Here is a 20,906-nt window from a genome sequence, read left to right as displayed (position 1 = left end):
AACCAGGCCTCCTGGGGCGTTTCCCTCCCGACCCGCCCACAGCCTCCTTGTCACTCAGACCAGGCTCGCCCGTTGATTGGTCCAGCCTGTAGTCCGCGGAGGTTGGGCGGGGACGAGTGCTGTCCTCTCGGATTGGCCCTCAGGCAGCGGCGCTGATCACGTGAAGGGCGACGTTTCGCGCCAATTTCGGTTGGTCGGACACTGTCCGCCGCGCGGCAGTTCTCTGTTTCCCGGGAGTGAAACTCCTGAGCCCGCCAATTGCTGCCTGGCAGTGATGGCACTTAAGGACTATGCGCTCGAGAAAGGTGAGGGGCTGCATATCTGCAAGGGGAGGGTCCTGCGCGGGAAGCCTGGCGATCACCTGTTGCTGTGAATCGGGGTCGCCAGATCTGTGGACTCTGGGACGCGCGAGGCCAGAGGCAGAGTCGGGCAGCGGGGCTTTGAGGCAGAAGTGGACGGGAGACATGGGGTTGAAAAGATCCGGTCATTCTGGCCGGTAAAAGGGTTGGGGGAAGGACCCAGCTGGGGGTCGGGATAGAGGAGGGCTGCGCCCACGAGCGACCCGGGCTTCGGGGGGACCCAGTGGGGGGGATGGAGGCTCGGGCTCGGGGCCCCAGGCCTGCCTCCCGCCGTTCCTGGGGGGCACCAGCGAGTTCCCGCGCCCTCCGGGGGCGGGCAGGCCGGGGCCGCTGCGCGCCGCGATTGGCCGTTTCGTGCCGCCCTAAGGCGGAAGTGGAGGCGGCGGAAGTGGCGCTGCAGCGGAGGGAGTGTCGTGTGTAAACAGTGTCCTTCCGCGCGGCGGCCGCGGGCAGAGCTGGCGAGGGTGGGGGCGTGCCTGGGATTCGAGTCCACGCGAGGCCGCGAGTGGCGGCAGTGGGGTGGGACGTAGTGGCTCTTGGCGTGCCGGCCAATCGCCGGACGGGCTCCGGCCTCGGGCGGAGGAATCCGGAGCTGTGAAGCGGCTGGAATCCGGGCCCATGTGCTTCTTTGTTTACTAAGAGCGGAAGCAGTGGCGGGAGCGGGGGGTTGGGGGAGCGCCGGACGAGACTCGAGGTCCGAAGGACCTGAAGAGAACGAGAGTCTTACGGGTGGAAGGAGAACAGAGAACTTTTTGGGACCCGAGTCTGTTGCAGAGCGTGGGAAGGCCGTCGGGGTAGGATGCAGAGACGGAATTCCTCTGGGGAAGGGTGTTGAGTAACTCTGAACTGCTAGGGTCCTTATTTCCCTTCGAGGTAAAAACGAGTGTGTAAAGGGAACTGTTCTTGCGGGTGAGCTATGTAGATTAATTTATGCACTCATACAACTGATTTGTTCATAGATTGTCTTTTAAATGATAGTGGCTTTTTCGGGCATGCATTAAGGACTTGCTTTAAGGAATCTCAAAGGAAGAAAGATTGCTTCTAGTGATTTCGTATTTACATTGTAGATAAGGTTAAGAAGTTCCTACAAGAGTTTTACCAGGATGATGAATCTGGGAAGAAGCAATTCAAGTATGGAACCCAATTGGTAAGTCCCCAAGAGCGGGTGAAGGGAATAGTGTGATGCTAAACGAACTTTTAAGAGGCGTGTTTTAGCAAGTATATTTGCAGGGCAACTGGTACCTGATAAGTGAATATAATGTTGAACTCATATTAATTAGGGTGTGTTTTAGGAGTTAAAAGGTTGTCTTTTGGGAGCTGCTCTTTCTCCCGTTGATGCTCAGGCTGTGTGCGGAGATCACAGCAATGAGTCTTGTCGCAGGACAAGGTAAACTTGTCCCTGAGGCTTTGCTCTCTCCCTTCCCAGGTTCGCCTGGCTCATCGGGAACAAGTGGCAATATACGTGGACTTGGATGACGTAGCTGAGGATGACCCTGAGCTGGTGGACTCAATTTGTGAGAATGCCAAGCGCTATGCAAGGCTCTTTGCTGATGCTGTACAGGAGCTGCTCCCTCAGTACAAGGAGAGGGAGGTGAGCTGGAAGACAGCAAGCCAGGAAGTCAAAGCTTCTATCACAAGTTGTCTTGGAGTTGGGTGTGGTGGTGCATGCCTGTGATCCCAGTACTTGGGGGTTCTGAGACAGGAGGCTCTTGGGTTTTAAGGACAGTCTCAGCAACTTACTCTTTTAAAACAAAAATAAAGGGCTGAGTGTTCCAAGATAGAATGTCCCTGGGTTCAATCCCAGTACCACCAAAAGAAAAAACTCCAAGCTTCTTGGCTGCATGGTTTCTGAGCTTAGGGGGAAGGGGTGACATTGGCTCTGCCTGGTGCCCTCTATGTTTTTTTCTCCCCCTATTCTCATTTTCCTTGTTTTCTTTTTTAATTAGGTGGTAAATAAAGATGTCTTGGATGTGTACATTGAGCACCGGCTAATGATGGAACAGAGGAGCCGGGACCCTGGGGCTGTCCGGAGCCCACAGAATCAGTACCCTCCTGAGCTTATGCGCAGATTGTGAGTGTCTCTGTGGGGAAGGGTTAAGGACTTGTTTCCTTGGGCCTTGCTGATTATTTTCTCCCCTTAGTGAGCTGTACTTTCAAGGTCCAAGCAGCAACAAGCCTCGCGTGATCCGGGACGTGAAGGCTGACTCTGTGGGAAAATTGGTGACTGTGCGTGGAATTGTCACGCGTGTCTCTGAAGTCAAGCCCAGGATGGTGGTGGCCACTTACACTTGTGACCAGTGTGGGGCAGAGACTTACCAGCCGGTATGTGGAGCGTGGAAAAGGAAAGCACCCGACTATTGTTTCTCTAAGCGGTTGTAGTATTTGTGGGTTAGTCTGTTGTTTTCTTGGGCTACCATAAAAGGTGCTGTGTGTTCGTATTTCATCCTTTAGTATGTAGTAGTTTTATCGTGTGTGTGTGTACACCCTCATGCATGTGTTTGTCATTTTTGACCCAGAATAATTCAGAGGGTTCTTAGCACTTTCCAAGGTATCTACCATGGAGAAGAAACAGTGCACAGTGATGGCTGTAAGGGACTCTTCTGATTACCCTTGGTGTTTGTTCTTGTGTCCTAGATCCAGTCCCCCACTTTCATGCCTTTGATCATGTGCCCAAGCCAGGAGTGCCAAACCAACCGCTCAGGAGGGCGGCTGTATCTGCAGACAAGGGGCTCCAAATTCATCAAATTCCAGGAGATGAAGATGCAAGAGCATGTGAGTCTGGGGTATGTAGCATAGAACAGTGAGACCACTGGGGTCCTGCAGGCTCTCGAGAGTGGCAGGAAGAAAGAGCAACAATAGAGAAAGGCTGAACCAGAAGTCACCTAGAGCAGGCAGAAAGTTTTAACTAGAATTTTTTGGTTGAGTTGGAAAGCTGTAAAGGGCCTCAGTTTCTCATATCTGTTCTGAGGTTGGGCGGGCTGGGAAGTCTTGAAAGTAGAATGTCTAGGGAAAGTCAGGTTTCTGTGGACCTGTCTTTAACGTTTTTTTTCTCCTTGACTTACGTACTATCTCCTCTTCTAGAGTGACCAAGTGCCGGTGGGAAATATTCCTCGTAGCATCACAGTGCTGGTAGAAGGGGAGAACACAAGGATTGCCCAGCCTGGGGACCATGTCAGCGTTACTGGTATTTTCTTGCCAGTCCTGCGTACGGGATTCCGACAGGTGATACAGGTAAGACAGTTTGAGACGAGAAAGAAATAGTTCCCTTTCCACTCACTGCTGCCGCCGCATCCTCGAGAAAACTAAGAACAGCAAAACACCAAAGTAGAACAGGGCTTTTGTCAAGTTGTCAAAAGAGAATCGGGTAGTGATGGAGTTGAAGGGATTTCATTCACTCTGGCATTTTCCTGCCCAAGGGTTTGCTCTCGGAAACTTACCTCGAAGCCCACCGGATTGTGAAGATGAATAAGAGTGAGGATGATGAGGCTGGGGCTGGAGAGCTGAGCAGGGAGGAGCTGAGGCAGATTGCAGGTGAGGGACCCAGGAGAGCGTGGCAATTTGGGTTTCATCTATCATACCCTAGAAAATAATCCTCTTCACTTTTTTACAGAGGAGGATTTCTATGAGAAGCTGGCTGCTTCTATTGCCCCAGAGATCTATGGGCATGAAGATGTCAAAAAGGCACTGTTGTTGCTGCTGGTGGGCGGGGTGGACCAGTCTCCTCGAGGCATGAAAATCAGGGGTAAGCAAGAAAAGGAGGGAGAGCTACTGGGGATGGTGGAATCATATGGGAGGAAAAAAGGATGACATAGAGCTGGGTGTGATGGCACATGCTTGTAATCCCAGTACTTGGGAGGCCAAGACAGGAGTATCTCAGGCCCTTTGCAATTTAGTGAGATCCTGTTTCAAAATAAGAATATAAGATGGGCGTGGTGGTGCACGCTTGTTAATCCCAGTTTGTTAATCCCAGCGCTTGGGAGACTGAGACAGGAATATTGCACAGGTTCAAAGCCAGCCTTGGCTACTTAGGCTCTCAGCAAAGCCAGGGAAGTAACTTGGAGGTAGAATGCTCCTAGGTTTAATCCCCAGTACCACCAAAAAAAAAAAAAAATGTGGTTTAGAGTTCCAGGTCACCAAATAAGAGTTGGTGTCTTGGCTTCCTTGGTACAAAGACTTAGAAATGATGTGGGGTGCCAGAAGGGGAGGCTGACCTCAAACAGCTTTCTTTCTCTTCCTCCAGGTAATATCAACATCTGCCTGATGGGGGATCCTGGTGTGGCCAAGTCTCAGCTCCTGTCTTACATTGATCGTCTGGCCCCCCGCAGTGAGTAGGAAAAGGGAAGAGGTGCAGTGTTACTGAAAAGGCAGGATTGAGTGAGAGAGCAGTCTTGTGGAGGACGGTGACAAGCAAGGGGGATGTTGCCAGAATAGTAACAGATCTTCAGCCACCTCAGGAAGGCCTGGGCTGGGGGAGTGATTCCAACATAGGCCTATCTCACTGGCCCGATTTCTCTCCTTCCCTTGTTCCTCTCTCTAAACATGTCTGCCTCTTCCTTTCCAGGCCAGTATACAACAGGCCGGGGCTCCTCTGGAGTGGGGCTCACAGCTGCCGTGTTGAGAGACAATGTGAGCGGAGAACTGACTTTGGAGGGTGGTGCCCTTGTGCTGGCTGACCAGGGGGTGTGCTGCATCGATGAGTTTGATAAAATGGCTGAGGCTGACCGCACAGCCATCCACGAGGTCATGGAGCAGCAGACCATCTCCATTGCTAAGGCAGGCATTCTCACCACACTCAATGCCCGCTGCTCCATCCTGGCAGCTGCCAACCCTGCCTATGGGCGCTACAATCCTCGCCGCAGCCTGGAGCAGAACATACAGCTTCCTGCTGCTCTGCTGTCCCGATTTGACCTCCTCTGGCTGATCCAGGACCGGCCTGACAGAGACAATGACCTCCGGTGAATAAACTCAATATCCATAGAGCTAGCCTTTTCTAATAGTACAGAAGGAGAGGGAGGTGAAATCAGAAAATGCCTCAACTTCTCTGCTCTTGGAAACTTTAGAACCTTCCCCTCATAGCAGGGCTGGTCCATAGTTCTAGGGGAAATGGAGGGTCAGTCAAGACTGAAGTTCTGGTGAGAGTTCCTGGAGAGTGTCATCCCTGTCACACTGAGGAAGAGGCAGCGCCAAGGGAAGGATATTGAGAGGACTTGTGTGTAGCCCTAAAACATGTTGCTTCTTGTCTCTAACCAGGTTGGCCCAGCACATCACCTACGTGCACCAGCATAGCCGGCAGCCCCCCACCCAGTTTGAACCCTTGGACATGAAGCTTATGAGGTATGAGAGCTGAGTGGTGACGGTGTACCCCAGGGAAAGGCCCAGTGCATGGCAATGTCCTGGAAAGCTTTCAGATTTGGGGGGTGTATATTTTCACAAACCACCCCTCCTGATGTAGCATGAGGACAGTTAAGTCCAGCACTCACCCCAACACACACAGGAACAGTGCATCAGAACTTTTGGACCAACCTGGGTCCTGCTTCGCTTTCTCCACAGCCACTTCCAGTGATCTCTTTAAACAATTGTCTTTAGAAAAGGTCTATTTACTCCCCTTAGTTATGCCATAAATCTAGAGATGACTGATTGCATCATCTCTTGTAACAATTGGGTTTGTTTTATTCTTACAAAGGCCTTTTTCCTAAAAAGCTGGAAGTAGTTTGAAATGCACTGGCAGCTCTACATTTGAAGAGATCCCTCAGTGATACTCAAGCCAAGCAAATAAGACATCCAGATTTGTCCACCCCTATTGAAGTCTCTTTCCAAGAATTTTTTTAAGCCGGGAACCCTTATGCAGGAAACATGCCTGGGTACTCCATTCCTGTCTCCTTTCTGCTTTCTCACGAGCCTTTTCTCCACAGGCGATACATAGCTATGTGCCGAGAGAAGCAGCCCACAGTGCCTGAGTCTCTGGCTGACTACATCACAGCAGCATATGTGGAGATGAGGCGAGAAGCTTGGGCCAGTAAGGATGCCACCTATACTTCCGCTCGAACCCTTCTGGCTATTCTCCGACTTTCTACTGCTCTGGTGAGTGCCCCTTCCTGTCTCAAGAGAGGGCAGTCTGCTTTGACCCTTCTGGCAACGCGCTCTAATGCCACCTGCCTGTTGCCTCCTCCCTCCCAGGCCCTGCTGGGGCTAAAGTGCTGACAGTGCAGATAGTGGTCCTGTCCGTGCTACCGCACTGTGGGTACTTGCTGCTCCAGCAGGGCATGCGCGGCGCCCCTGGAGGGAAAGGCCTTCTTACTGCCTCAGCCTCACTGAGGGGCGGGTGGGTTCATCTCACTCACCTATGTCCTAGATCCTGTGCTATACACCTTCATTTCTGTCCTCATGTCTTGGAAGGACCCTAGTCATGGGGGCTCCAAAGTGCTGTTCGTGCAGGTAGTGTGATTACCTGACCTACTGCTGAGCTAGCACTTCCCGAGCCCCCAGGACACGACCTCTCTGCCAATCGCCTTCTTGGCTGAGCTCCCCAGGCTCCATCTGTCATGGTGGGGAGCCCAGTGGAGTTCAGATGGATCTGGTCTCCCTCACAGGACAGCTGAACACCGGGACTGGCCAGTGTTGAGAGGCGGAGACTTGGGCAATTGCTGGACGCTGCCCTGGGCATTGCACTTGTCTCGGTCTGACAGTGCCGGCCCAACACTGCGGATGTGGGGGCAGGGAGGGGTCCCTGTTTTTGCTCTATGAGTAGGTTTGCCCAGCCTTAAAGCTGGGGGGGGCTCCCTGATTTTGCTCCATTCCCCTCCTCTCGTCCCCATCTCTCCCCTGCCTTCCCCTTAGGCACGCCTGCGAATGGTGGACACAGTGGAGAAGGAAGATGTGAATGAAGCCATACGGCTAATGGAGATGTCAAAGGACTCACTTCTGGGAGACAAGGGTCAAACAGCTAGGTGAGTAGCTTAATAAATGATGACCTGAGTTACCTTGACTTTCTTAAAGTCGTTTTATATTTGTTGTTCCTGTATCCACAAGTATACAGGATTGGCCTCAAAATTCTAAAACTTTTTCAACTGACATACACACCAATGTGTTTTCCTCTAGGACCCAGAGGCCAGCAGATGTGATATTTGCCACTGTCCGTGAATTGGTCTCAGGGGGCCGAAGTGTCCGGTTTTCTGAGGCAGAGCAGCGCTGCATATCCCGTGGCTTCACACCCGCCCAATTCCAAGCAGCTTTAGATGAGTATGAAGAGTTAAACGTCTGGCAGGTCAATACTTCCAAGACAAAGATCACCTTTGTGTGACTGCAAACTGCTTGAGACGCTGGACCTTGCCAGATTGTGTGCTGACCTGCTCCTTCTGAAAGTGTAATGATGCCCTGAGGGGAAGATCCCCTCTTCCCATGCTGCACTTGTTTTTACTCCTTTTGCTAATAAAGTGTTTATCGATTGCTACCATCTATCTAGCCTAGGCCTGAGTTCTTTTACAGTAGGATGCTGAGCATCATGGCTAGAGCCTGTGATCTCAGTACTTAAGAGGCTGAAGCAGGAAGATTTGCCACCACCCTCAGCAACTTGAGGCCTTGTCCAGTTGGTTAGACCCTGTTTCAGAATACAGAATAATATAGGGCTGGGTATAGTTTGGAAGTAGAATGCCCCTAGGTTTAATCCCCAGTGCTAAAATATAAAATGGGAAGGTTTTTTAGCCCACATCTCATTCTCATCCTTCACTCATTTCATCTGCTTGAAGCTCCAATACAGGTGTCAGGGGTGCAGCTATTAATAGGTTGCCCCTGCCATATGGAGACTGGGCTAGGTGTCCACTTGTTTTGATCCTCCTGTTTTTACCCCCTTACCTATTCAGTCCCAAGTACTTAGGGAACCTTACTGTGCTCATCAGGCTCTGGGGACTCAGTATCAGTATATGGGATTCAGAGCCTCTTGAGACTAGGGTTTTCTTTCCTCCAAACCCCCACCCCTTTGTGCATGTATGTGTAGTACTAAGTATTAACCTCAGGGCATTCTCTTCATTATATCCCCAGGCCTTTTATTTTTTTCCCGTTTTTTTTAAATGGTCTTAAGTTGCTGAAGCTGGTCTAAACCTGTGATTCTCCCATCTCAGCCCCCCAAGTACTGGATTACAAACATGTATCGCTGCACCTAGCTTTTTTTAATTTTCCCCCTTGTGCTGGGGATTAAACCCAGGGACAGTCTACCTCTGAGCTACATTATCTTTTAGTTGGAAAAATGGTCTTGTTAAATTGCTGAGAGCTTCACTAAGTTGCTGAAGATGGTTTTGAAACTGCAATCCTGTCTCAGCTTCCCAAGTACTAGGATTATAGGTGTGTATCACCATACCCAACCTGTGTATGTGTTACTGGGGATTGAGCCCAGAGGCCTCTGAGCTGTACTCCCTATTTTATTTTTGTTTTGAAATTGCCTTGCTAGGTTGATGACCATCTCACTACTTGCTCAGGCTGTCCTCAAACCTGCAATATTCCTGTCTCAGCCTCCCTTGTACTGGGGTTACAGGTGTGTACCACTATGTCCAACTTTTCTGTTTTGCATGTTAGAAATTATATAACACAAGTAATTACATATCTCAATTCTTAGACCGCTTTCTGGGCCTGGTCTTCAAAGTCCCTTTGCTTCATAGGGTTGAGGTGTACCACACAGGTGACGCAGGCAGAAGTAATTGAGAAGACCCTCTTGGTAACTCACTGCTCATGGAATTGAGACATTGAGTTATCTCTAGTAAAAATGTGCTTAATATTCCCTCCCCTTTTCCCATGTGAAAAACACTTCAATGAAGTTTAAGTTGGGAAAGCAGTCATTTGTCATGTTTATAAGGTTGGCTTATGTAAGCTGATGTCATAGGATGGCAGTAAAGGACAGAACAAAGAGGTAGGAGCAGACAGCCTTTGACTAAATACAGTCCACCTGAAAACATGGGGTCACCTCAGGCAGCAGTGAACTCAGTCACTGAGGGAGTCAAGACAAGTTGATGAAGCTGAACAGGGGGACAGCCTCTGAGCAAGGCTAAACCAAGGGCCTCCTTTAAGATCCAAGTTGAGAAACCAGTGTGGAACCTAACAAAGGACAAAGCCACTGGAAGGGATGCTGAGGGGCTGCTCCTTTTATTAATGACAGCAGTTTCTAAAGGGAGTGTAGCGCCTGGCCCCCTTGGGACAGTTGTCTGACCCCTGCGCATGATCCCTTCGAGTACCCTGATCAGAAGAAGAGCCCCCGCATTCGTCTGCCGATGCCTTGCCGATCATAGAGGACGTTAAACTTGTTCACGAACTGGTTCATGGTGTTGCAAGTTTTGGTGATGGTGCCGAGGTAGGCCATGAGCCCCACATCATTGCATTGCTGGGAGGGAACAGAAACAACCAGTTCCTCAGAGGGTCTCACGTTATGGAGTCCCATGGCCTGTAGGCAAAGCCGAGGGCATAAACCCCACCACCCCTCGGTTTTACACTCACATCATAAAAGTCTGTCTTGAACTTGTCTGTGCTGAGCACTGGGAGACAATGACACAGAGCATAGGCTTCCCGCAGGATCTCATGGTTGAAGGGGACTTCTCCTAAGGGCACAAAGAGGCTGCAATGATGTGGATACTGTCACTTCCCCAGGAGGGAAGAACGATGGTCAGAGTAACAGGGAGGCACCTGTCCTACCTGCTTCAGAGGCCTTGACATATTCCAGGATAAGCTTGACTCGACTGTGCAGCATCTTGATGGCACTGTGCTGTGCTATCAGGTGTTCAGCCACTGCGGGGGAGACGGAGACAGATGAAGGGAAAGAAGACACGTGGCCACACCTTACACTCCTGCTTCCAAGGAATCACCTCCCCTACCAGTGGAATTCTCTCCACTCCCTGTTGCTGTCATCCGTGCCACGTGGTCTACACCAATGCGTTCAGCTTCTTCTGTGGCCAAAGTGTAGGTCAGCTCAGCAAACAGCATTGTGGCCTGCAGGGTAGAGTATCCCACACACGGAGAGTCAAAACAAGGAAACAGAATAAGGGCAGAATCTGGAGTTTGAAGAGTAAAGTATTACCTCTCCGTTAATTATATCGATGACAGACTCAAAAACGCTGACAGGAAGCTGTAAACAGATGAGAACAGCTCTTACTAAAAGCAAATGCACCCAAACCTATACTGTCTGCCAAAAACTGAGTTGGGCCCCTTTTCACATTTCCTCATCTAATTTTCCCAAGGACCTAGTGAAGTAGGAATCGTCTCCATTTTACATAAGAAAATGCCTGTTAGAGCTTAAATAATTAACTCAGAGCCATACACCTAGTGGGTCAGCATGGAGATTCAGCTTTTGGCAATCACCAATCAAGAGATGTTTCAGAGGCAAACAAAGAGATTAGGATAATAGGAAATGATAGAGAAGCATGACAAGGTAGGCCTGAGGTCTGTAATACTCACATCTGTATGCTTGGTCATGGGGTTCAACTTAAGAAAGAGGGGGCTCTCGATTATCTCGCACACCTGAAAGAAGGACATTGCACAGCAAAGTCAATGGCCCATCTTCCTCCCCCCTCCCTTGACCCATCCTCTTATTCTCTGCCCCAGCATGCACACACATGAGCATGTATACCTGCTTATGAACGTGGATGTCGGAGGGGTCAGGCGGCCCCCCAGTGGTATACCAACCCAGAAACTCCAGCTCCTTGAACACCTGTTTAACTGGAGAACAAAGGGCCAGAATACACAGTATTTCCTTAAACCATCCTATCTTAGTTTGAACTCCTGGTGTATTTCTACAAGTTTCTCCCCTTCCTTCTCAATACTGGCTCAGTTTGGAACAATTGCTCCTCTCTACCCTGTCTGTCTTTTCATCCTTTACTTTTATTCTGGGGAGTGCCCAAATGTGTTCTTTTTCTGAGATCTCTAGCTACTATCATCTTCCCTCCTCTGTTCTCATCCTTCTCTCCTGTTTATTCCTTCCCAACCCCCTGGATCTTCCCCAATCTTGTGTTGTTTTCTTTTTTTGACTCCCACTCCTCCCCCCCACTTCTATCCCCCTCTCACACTGCTCCTCCTTGGTGTAATAATATTCCTTGTCAATGATAATCTTCTCTTCCACGGTGTGGGACAGCAGCTCAAAGGAGTTCATCACCTCGATATTTCGGCCCTCCTGCTTCCCGATCAGAGCCCCAATCACTGGGGAGGAAACAATATGTAATAAGTGAGGGTAAGGAGTTCCAAACTTTCCCCTAAGCACTTGAGGGTCTGAGGTCAGTGATAACCAGGTATTTGAGAAGCAGATACTTGAGGGAAGGGGAGCTGGCTTCAGTAAAGGAAGGGGAAAAGCCCTTTGGGGATGGAAGGTTTGTGCAGAACACTCACCCTGCACAGGTCGTCCCTCCTGGGAGCGCATACGGATCCAGTGGTCTGAGATGTTGAGAATGACGAGGGGATGCAGAGCGACTGAAACACTCCCAGTCACTCCGGAGGCCATCACGCTGGGGACTACTAAAGGCGGAGGGAAAAGAGAAAGGGTGAGAGTCGCGCCGCACGCTCTTCTCCAGAGATGGGAGCGGGGGACGGCAGAGCCCGGGCCGCACATCCCTCCCGCAAGTTACCCGGACACAGATGTCGCTTCTCCCGGGAGTCCAGGAAGGCCTAGGCGTACCCCGAGATGGTGTCTCCAGAAGCCACCCTGCGCGGCCCGTTACCTGCTGCGTCCACCTCCATCCCGCTGCTCCCTCCAGTCCCGTTCGCCGCCGCCGCCGCCGCCGCCATTTTCCCCGCGCCCGCCCGCTCGGCCCCGCCCCCTCCCGGCCGCCGTCGGCGCGGCGCATGCGCAGTGCGGGGGGCGGGCGGCCGGGCGCCGGGGGCGGGGGGGAGGGTCTTCAGCGGCCCTCCCCCTCCAGGGGGGCCCTCGGGTGAATTACTTAACACCCCGTCCTAATTTGGGAGTCCTCGTCGGTGAAATTGGAATAAGGATGGCCCGTTCTCACGGCCGTTGCTGAATGAATGAAATGCCGTTACTGGCCTCGCAATGAAATCCAAACTCTGACCACAACCTGCAAGGCCCTGCATGATGGGGCCCCTGCCTGTCGATGGGCCCTGGCCTCTCCTTTTTTTTTTTTTGTCATGTACTAGGATTGAATTCAAGGGATTCCCCATCCGAGATACACCCCCCAGCCTTTTCTGTGTGTGTGTGTGTGTGTGTGTGTGTGTGTGTGTGTGTGTGTGTGTCTGGGTATGGAACCCAGGGGCATTCGACCTCCGAGCTATGCCCCCTGCTCTTATTTTTCATTCTTTATTTTGAAACAGGGTCTCACTAAATTGCTGTGGGCCTCACTAAGTAGCTGAGGCTGTCCGCGAACCGCAATCCTCCGGTCTCAACTTCTCGAATGCTGGGATTACAAGCGCACACGCCACCACGCCCGGCTTGTTTTTCATTTTTAATCTGGATTGGCCTTGAACCTGCGAGCCCGCTGTCTCGGCCTCCCAACTACTAGGGATTACAGGCGTGCATCACTCTGCCCTGCTCTGGTCTCTGCTTTTCTAGCCTTTGGTCCTCGTGTTCAGCCACACGAGCCCTGCATCTCTTTTCCACGTGCCTCTGTTTTCCACACCCCTTTCTCCCTCCTGCTTATGGGCCCGTGGTTCGTTTGGTTCTGTTTGTCACTCGATCCCCTCTGACAAACACAGTGCCTAAAACATTAGGGCCAGCCTGGCGTGGTGGCATGCTTGTAATCCCAGCATTCGGGAGGTTGAGACCGGAGGAACGCAGTTAGTGGACAGCCTCAGCTACTTAGTGAGGCCCTCCGCAACTTAGTGAAACCCGGTTTCAAAATAAAGAATAAAAAATAGGACAGGAGGTGTGATCGGAGGTCGGATGCCTCTGGGTTCCATTCCCAGACCCGAAAAAAAAAAAAAAAAAAATCAGGGACGGGGGTGTAGCTCAGAAGTAGAATGTCCCTGGGTTCCAATTAAAGTACTACAATAATAATAATAATAATAATAATAATAATAATAATATAATGTCTTTAAAAAAATTAAAGCTTATTTTTCCCCAAGCAAATTGCATACACTGTCTCTCCTGCTGGCTGCCTTTTTTTTTTTTTTTTTTTTTTTTGGTGGTACTGGGGTTCCTGGAAGCCCTCCTACCTCCGGGCTACACTCCCAGACCTATTTTTATATTTTTATTTGGAAACAGGGTCTCCTAAGCCAACGCACGCGGCTGGCTTCGAACCTGCGCGATCCTCCTGTCTCTGCCTCCCAAGCGCGGGGATTACAAGCGGTTGCGCCACCACGCCCGGCGTCTTTTTTTTATTTTTTTTTAACAGAGTCTCACTAGGTTGCTGAGGGTCTCACTAAGTTGCTGTGGCTGTCCTCCAACATATGATCCTCCTGCCTCAGCCTTAAGTACTGGAATTACAAGCCTGCACTGCAACACCCTGCCGGTCTGGCTCTTTTAGTATGTATCTGTACCCTTCAGCCAAAGTATAAATTTCTAAAAAGGAGGCAGAGAAGCCGTACATGGCGACACAGGCCTATAATCCCAGTATTTTAGAGGCTGAGACGGGAGAATTGTAAATTCCAGGACAGGCTTAGCAGGATAGGGAGACTTTCAGCAACCCAATGAAACCCTGTTTCAAAATAAGGAACTTAAGGGTTGGGGGTGTAGCTCAGTGGTAGAGCACTTGCCCAGCAAGCTATGAGGCCATGGGTTCAGTCCCCAGCACCACAAAAATAAGTAAATAATTAAAGAATTTTAAAAGGGAAGAAGGTGCTGAGGGTAATAATGGTGACTTATGGGGGAATCTCCTTCTGCCTTCCAAGGGGAAGTTAAAAAAGAACTTATCTCATTCTAGTCCCCAGTGAAACAGAGGTCTGGGCCAACTGAAAGGGTTGTCAAAGAAAAGTATGTATGTCTGTTTTCTCTTAGGAAAAAATAACATCAGAAAAAAGAATCTCTTTTTGTGTATGTGTGGTACTGGGAATGGAATCCAGGAGCATTCTGCTTCTGAACTACACCCTCAGGCCTATTTTATTTCTTTATTTTGAAATACAGATAGCCTCACTAAGTTGCTGAGGCTGGCCAAGACCTATGATCCTCCTGTTTCAACCTCCCACATACTGGGATTGCAAGCATGGGCCACCACTCTCTGCTAAAATGTATCTCTTTTAAGAAATAGGCAACTTCTAAGGAGGACAGTGTTTCTCATGTAGACTGAAGGCTAAAATAAAAAGATAAGAATTAGTCTAGTATTAATAACTGATAGTATGCACTGTTGTCTCATATTAAAGAGCTCCTTTTACTCTGATAATTATATAACTAGTTAAACAAAGCTTGTTGTAAAATTTAAGAATGACTGAAATTGAATCAGTTGACTATACATGCTTCAGAAGTAAGCTCACTAAGCCAGGTGTGATGGTACATGCCTGTAATAACTGCACTTGAGAGGCTGAGACAGGAGGATCTCAGGTTCGAAGCCAGACTCAGCAACTTAGCAAGGCCCTCTCAGCAACTTAGTGAGACTCTGTTGCAAAATGATTAAAAAAAAAAAAAAAACGGGGCTGAAGCTGGGCGTGGTGGCACATGTTTGTAACCCCAGCATTCAGGAGGCTGAGACAGGAGGATCGGGTTCGTGGACAGCCTCAGCTACTTAGTGAAGCCCTCCACAACTTGGTGAGACCCTGTTTCAAAATGAATAAAAAAAATAGGGCTGGGGGTGTAGCACAAAGGTAGAATGCCACTGGGTTCAATACTCAGCAACACACACACACACACACACACACACACACACACACAAAATTAGAGATGGGGGTATATCTCAGAGGAGGCAGAATCCCCCTGGGTTCAATCCCCAGTACCACCAAAAATAAATAAAGGAACAAAATTAAAAGAAAATGGAGTGGGGCATGGTTCTGCACATTTGTAATCCCAGCACTGGTAGGCTAACACAGGAGGATACCCGTTTGAGGACAGCTTTAGCTACTTAGTGAGGCTCTTTGTAACTCAGTGAGACCCTGTTCAAAATAAAGAATAAAAAAAATAGGGCTGGGGGTGTAGCTCAGAGGTAGAATGTCCTTGGGTTCTATCCCCGGTACCGAGAAAGAAGGAAGAAAGAAAGAAAGAAAGAAAGAAAGAAAGAAAGAAAGAAAGAAAGAAAGAGAGGAAGGAAGGAAGGTAATTTTTGGAAAAAGGTTCAGGTGTAGCTGAGAGGTCAAATACCCACGAGTTCAATCGCCAGTACCAAAGAAGGAGGAGAAGGAAAAGAAAGAAGAGGAGGAGGAGGAGGAGGAGGAGGAGGAGGAGGAGGAGGAGAAGGAGCAGGAGCAGGAGGAGGAGAAAAAATAATAATAATGGGAGAAAAAATAATAATAATGAAACTGAATATGGTGGCACATGCCTATAATCCCAGTACTTGGGAGGCTGAAATAGGAGTATTGCAGGTTTGAAGCCAGCCTCAATGATTTAGTGAGGCTGTCAGCAATTTACCAAGACCTTGTTCCCAAATAAAACATAAAGAGCTGAGGGTGCAGCTCAGAGGCAGAATGCTCCTGTGTTTAATACCCAGTACCAAAAAAATAAAATGATTTTGAAGTCAGGGGTAGTGACACATGCTTGTAATCCTAGTACTCGGGAGGCCGAGACAGGAGGATCACGGGTTACTTAGTGAGGCTCTCCATAACTTAGTAAGACCCTATCTCATAGTAAAGACTAAAAAACAGGGCTAGGGCTGTAGCTCAAGGGAGAATGTTCCTGGGTTCAATATCCTAAGTACTGAAAAAAAAAAAAAAAAGGATTTTAGTTTGGACCGGGACAATAGAGGTAGAGGTGGGAGATGACTCAGGCCCATGGCTATCTACTTGCCTTTGGCACTGTTAGGAAAAGACCCTAGTGGATGTCATAGTGCATGCCTATAATTCCAGCTACTCGGGAGGCTAAAGCTGGAGGATTCCAGCTTCAAGTTCAAGGCCAGCCTCAGAAATTTAGCAAGACCCTGTATGGAAATGAAAATAAGCCAGGCGTGGTGCCACATGCTTCATTACACTTTTAACTTGTCCATCTTCTCAGAGGTGGGTGATCTCTGATTGAGAAACTCACACACAGGCGAGGAGAGAGCCGCTTGTCACTCCAACTTTATTCAGAACATAGTAACTTTATATATGCGATTGGAGGTCTCACAGTGTTAAAACAACAAAGAACCTTTTATACAGAAATATAAAAGCAACTGCATCAAAGAAAGCTTGAAGAAGAACTAGATAAGTTTTCACATGGTAATCTGCAAGGACACCTGCTGTTTTCCAGCCAGGCAGAACTTCACTCCAAGGCCCTGGGCAGGCTTCCAAGCTTTGCTGGGACCCATCTTCGGGCTTTTCCCAGCGGTGCTCAAGGCCACAGCCTGTTCTCAGAGTTTAGCAATTAGCCTGTCAGAAAACACATTATGGGTCTGGACCCCTTCACATGCTTGTAATCCCAGTACTTGGAAGACTAAGACAAGAGGATTGCAGGTTCAAAGACAGCCTCAGCAGAGACTCTTAGCAACCTAACAAAACTGCTTCAAAACAAAAAAATAAAGCCAGGCATGATGCCACACACCTGTAATCCCTGTTTTTTTTGTTTGTTTGTTTTTGTTTTTAGTACTAGGGATGGAACCCAGGGGCATTCTACCTCTGAGGTACACCCTCAGCCCTATTTTTTTATTCTTTATTTTGAAACAGGGTCTCACTGAGTTGCAAAGAGCCTCACCAAGTAGTAGCTGAGGATGGTTGTGAACCCGGATCCTCCAGTCTCGGCCTCCCAAATGCTGGGATTATAAGCATGGGCCACCACGCCCGGCTAATCCTAGTACCTGGGAAGCTAAAACTAGAGCATCACAAGTCCAAGGACAGCCTCAGCAAGTACAGAGACTCTCATCAACCTAGTGAGACTCTGTTTCAATATAAAAGTAAAAGGACTGGGGAGGTGTAGCTTAAAGGTAGAATGCCCCAGAGATCAACCCCCAATACCACAAAATAAATAAGTAGGGTAGAGATAGGGATGATGTAGCTCAGTGGTAAAGCACCCTTGGTTTCAGTCCTCTGGCAGGGGGCAGGGTGTGGGGAGATAAAGGGAAGGAAAAGAAAAGAGAATCACTTCAGAAGCTCAGGCTGGGTTTCAGCCCCCATGTGCCCCTCACCCAACTGCCCTGGGTATTGGACACAACCTTTATGATCTACTCAGCATCCCTGGGCATTCTGATTGATTCAGGATATACTGTTTTTGTTTGTTTGTTTGTTTCTTTGGTTTTTATTTTGTTTTGGTGTGTGTGTGTGTGTGTGTGTGTGTGTGTGTATGTTACTGAAGATTGAACCCAGAGGCATTCTACCTCTGTGCTATACTCCCAGCCCCATATACATATTTACTTGTGTGTGTGTGTGTGTGTGTGTGTATGCATATATATACATATATATATATATACATATTTACTTACTTATTTTGAGGAATGGGGACTAGAACCCGGAGGCATTCTACCTCTGGGCTACACCCCAGTCCTGATTTATTTATTTATTTATTTATTTATTTATTTATTTATTTATTTATTGCAGTACTGGGGATGGAACCCAGGGGCATTCTACCACCAAGCTACACCTCCAGCCCTATTGTTTTTATTCTTTATTTTGAAACAGGGTCTCACTGAGTTGTGGAGGGCCTCACTAAGTTCACGGCTGAAGCTGGCCATGAGCTTACGATCCTCCTGTCCCAGGCTCTCAAGTGCCATTACTCCCGGCTCCTGTTTTATTTTTATATTGAAACAGGGCCTCACTAGGTTGATGAGAATCTTACTACTTGTTAAAGCTGCCAAGAAATGTCAGGCAAAAATCCTAAATTTTCAGCTGGGTATGGTGGTGCATGCCTGTAATCCCAGCCCTTGGGAGGCTGAGGCAGTAGGATTGCAGGTTGGAAGCCAGCCCTGGCAACGTAGCAAGATTCTCAGCAATCTAGAGAGACCCTGGTTACAAACAAAAAAGAAAAAGCATGTAACTTGTGTGGGGAGCCATTAAGGCTTTCCCCTAGATTGGTGTCTCTGACTCAGCTGACTGTCCTTCACCCAGAGTCAACAAGGTTTGGGGTTATGGAAAGTTCAAAGAGGTCTGAGAGAAGATCAGGTGGTGATGACACGAGGGTATTGATTAATCTACCTGTAATGTATGTGCTTTGGATTGGTCTGTATTGTATTCCGGTGGTGATAGCACGAGAATGTTGATTGACCTGTAGCTGTGTATAAATACCTCTGGAAAAACAAACCCAGTGGCGTCGTTGGCGCAATAAAGATGAGATTGACCCAGAAGTAGTCGTCGACCCGTAGGAAATACTGACCCAAGAACAGGGGTCAGCCAGTAGAGGTAGTAGGCTGCTGGCTCCCCCATGTTAGAATTAAAAATTCTTCATCCTCATGCCTCACTTCAGAACCCCTACTCTTGCCAGCTGGCTCCGGCAAGCTTGGAGGTAGAATGCTCCTGGGTTCAATCCCAAGCAACATACACATACACATACAAATAAGTAAATAAAATAAAATAAAATAGGGCTGGGAGTGCAGTTCAGAGATAGAATGCCTTTGGGTTCAATCTCCAGGTCCCCAAAATAATAATAATAATAATCATCATCATCCTAAGTGTGTGTGTGTGTGTTTACTGGGGATGGAACCCAGGGGCATTCTACCTCCAAGCTACACCCCCCAGCCCTATTTCTTTATTTTGAAACAGGGTCTCACTGAGTTGCAAAGGGCCTCACTGAGTAGCTGAGGCTGTTCTCGAACCGAGACCCTCCTGTCTCAGTCTCCCAAATGCTGGGATTACAAGCATGTGCCACCACGCCCAGCTATCATCCTAAATTTTTAAAATAACTCTATAGAGCTCCTCTCCAGTTTCATCCTGATTATTACCTCAGAAACAGCTGAGAAGAATGAACCTTTTTGGAAGATGGCCACATTCATCAAGACTGCCTTTGTGTGTGTGTGTGTGTGTGTGTGTGTGTGTGTGTGTGTGTGTGTGAGAGAGAGAGAGAGAGAGAGAGAGAGAGAGAGAGAGGGAGAGAGAGAGAGAGAGAGAGTCACACTGGGGATGAAACCCAGGCGCATTCTACCTCCGAGGTACACCCCATCCCTATTTTCTTTCTTTCTTTCTTTCTTTCTTCCTTTCTTCCTTTCTTTCCTTCTTTCCTTCTTTCTTCTCTTTCTTGCAGTACTGGAGATGGACCCCAGGGGCATTCTACCTCTGAGCTATACCCCCAGCCCTATTTTTTATTTCTTTATTTTGAAACAGGGTCTCACTGAATTGCAAAGAGCCTCACCAAGTAGTAGCTGAGGCTGGCCACGAACCGTGAGCCTCTTGTCTCAGCCTCCCAAATGCTGGGATTACAAGCATGCACCACCACGCCAGGCTTGTTCTTTATTTTGAAACAGGGACTCACTAAGTTGCAGAGGGCCTAAGTAGCTGAGGCTGACTGTGAACCTGTGATCCTCTGTCTCAGCCTCTCAGGTAGTGAGATAACAAGTGTGCACCACCATGCCTGTCTCAGACTGCCTTACTCAGCAGGAGGAGGTGAGGGAGGTGAAGCTGATCTTGGAGGAGGCTTCTTCAGGGCTTGACAACTAGATGCCATAACAACAGGGAGTGTAGAATTTCCACTCCCCAGGGGCTTGACCACTGACCCAGGTTGGATAGCCTTCCCAACAACAGGCAACAGACATTAGACTATATTTAGGGGAATCTATGAGAATTGTGGATGCCATTGGCCCACATCTTTGTTTTAGTCAGTTTCTCCCAAAGCATAGATGCCAATTTCTTTTTTAAAACCAAGATGGTGTGGGGGCTGGGCTGTCTACTCTCTTAAGTACATCTTTTCTATTCAGCTAGTGAGAACTGTTAGGCTTTTCACCGTGTGTGTGTGTGTGTGTGTGTGTGTGTGTGTGTGTGTGTGTGTGTGTTTTACTGGGCTATAGCCTCAGTCCTTTTTATTTTATATCTTATTTGTTTTGATTTGATTTATGAAGGGACAAAGTTTGACCACACCAGAGACCGCCTTGTAGCCAAGAGATTTATTGGTGGGGCCGACACGAAAGGAAGAAACAAAGAGAAAGAAAGAAGAAAGAAAGAAAGAAAGAAAGAAAGAAAGAAAGAAAGAAAGAAAGAAAGAGAGGGAGGGGAGAGAAGCAAAGGAGGAGAGAGAGAAAAAATGAGCAAAAGAGAGAGAGCACGGGCCGGGTCAGGGTTATAAACTGGCTCAGAGTTATGTGTTGGGGGCTGATAGGCTAGGAGAAATGCCTTTTGAACTAATTGGCTGGGGTACCACGGAGGGGGGTCATGTGGCCAAGTAATTGGGCCAGGGTCAGCAGGGAACGTCCTTTTCACTGATTGGCCAAGGTGGACCAGGAGAGGACAAGTCTTCCTGGTAACTGACCAGGTCCAGCTGGAGGGGGGATGGTACATATCTGGTCGGACCAGGGCCTCTCACGAGATGGACACTTAGCTCATGGGGGAGGTTCTGAAATAGAAACTTAATTCATCTAACAGTTTAGCCTTTGGTGTGTG

General features: G+C 48.7%; 2 protein-coding genes across 3 annotated transcripts; one reads left to right on the top strand and one right to left on the bottom strand.

Annotated features, from left to right (window-relative positions):
- Positions 1-274: 274 nt before the first annotated feature.
- On the top strand, positions 275-7,659 carry MCM7 (minichromosome maintenance complex component 7; the record flags this gene model as incomplete). 2 transcript variants are annotated; one of them, XM_080703344.1, is made up of 15 exons in its annotated part: positions 275-305; positions 1,427-1,506; positions 1,786-1,950; positions 2,306-2,430; positions 2,501-2,681; positions 2,994-3,131; positions 3,441-3,590; positions 3,776-3,890; positions 3,970-4,101; positions 4,600-4,683; positions 4,921-5,314; positions 5,610-5,693; positions 6,272-6,440; positions 7,197-7,306; positions 7,458-7,659. In XM_080703344.1, the coding sequence occupies 15 exons, from the start codon at positions 275-277 to the stop codon at positions 7,657-7,659; spliced, it is 2,160 nt and encodes a 719-aa protein (XP_080559470.1). The 2 variants fall into 2 exon arrangements, with proteins under 2 accessions (XP_080559470.1, XP_080559471.1); XM_080703345.1 differs by lacking the exon at positions 275-305 and adding an exon at positions 768-798.
- Positions 7,660-9,585: 1,926 nt separating this feature from the next.
- COPS6 (COP9 signalosome subunit 6) lies at positions 9,586-12,172 on the bottom strand (the record flags this gene model as incomplete). The annotated part of the gene is given in 11 exon segments (XM_080702782.1): positions 9,586-9,726; positions 9,840-9,940; positions 10,035-10,127; positions 10,214-10,328; positions 10,417-10,464; positions 10,794-10,856; positions 10,966-11,054; positions 11,400-11,531; positions 11,718-11,843; positions 12,047-12,130; positions 12,133-12,172. Coding segments are annotated over 11 exon segments (1,032 nt in total).
- Positions 12,173-20,906: the final 8,734 nt, after the last annotated feature.

The sequence above is a fragment of the Muscardinus avellanarius genome (genome assembly GCF_963383645.1).
Source record: "Muscardinus avellanarius genome assembly, chromosome: 10".
Taxonomy (NCBI): Eukaryota; Metazoa; Chordata; class Mammalia; order Rodentia; family Gliridae; genus Muscardinus; species Muscardinus avellanarius.
Note: the sequence above shows the minus strand (reverse complement) of the source record. Positions and strands in the feature narration are given on the sequence as shown.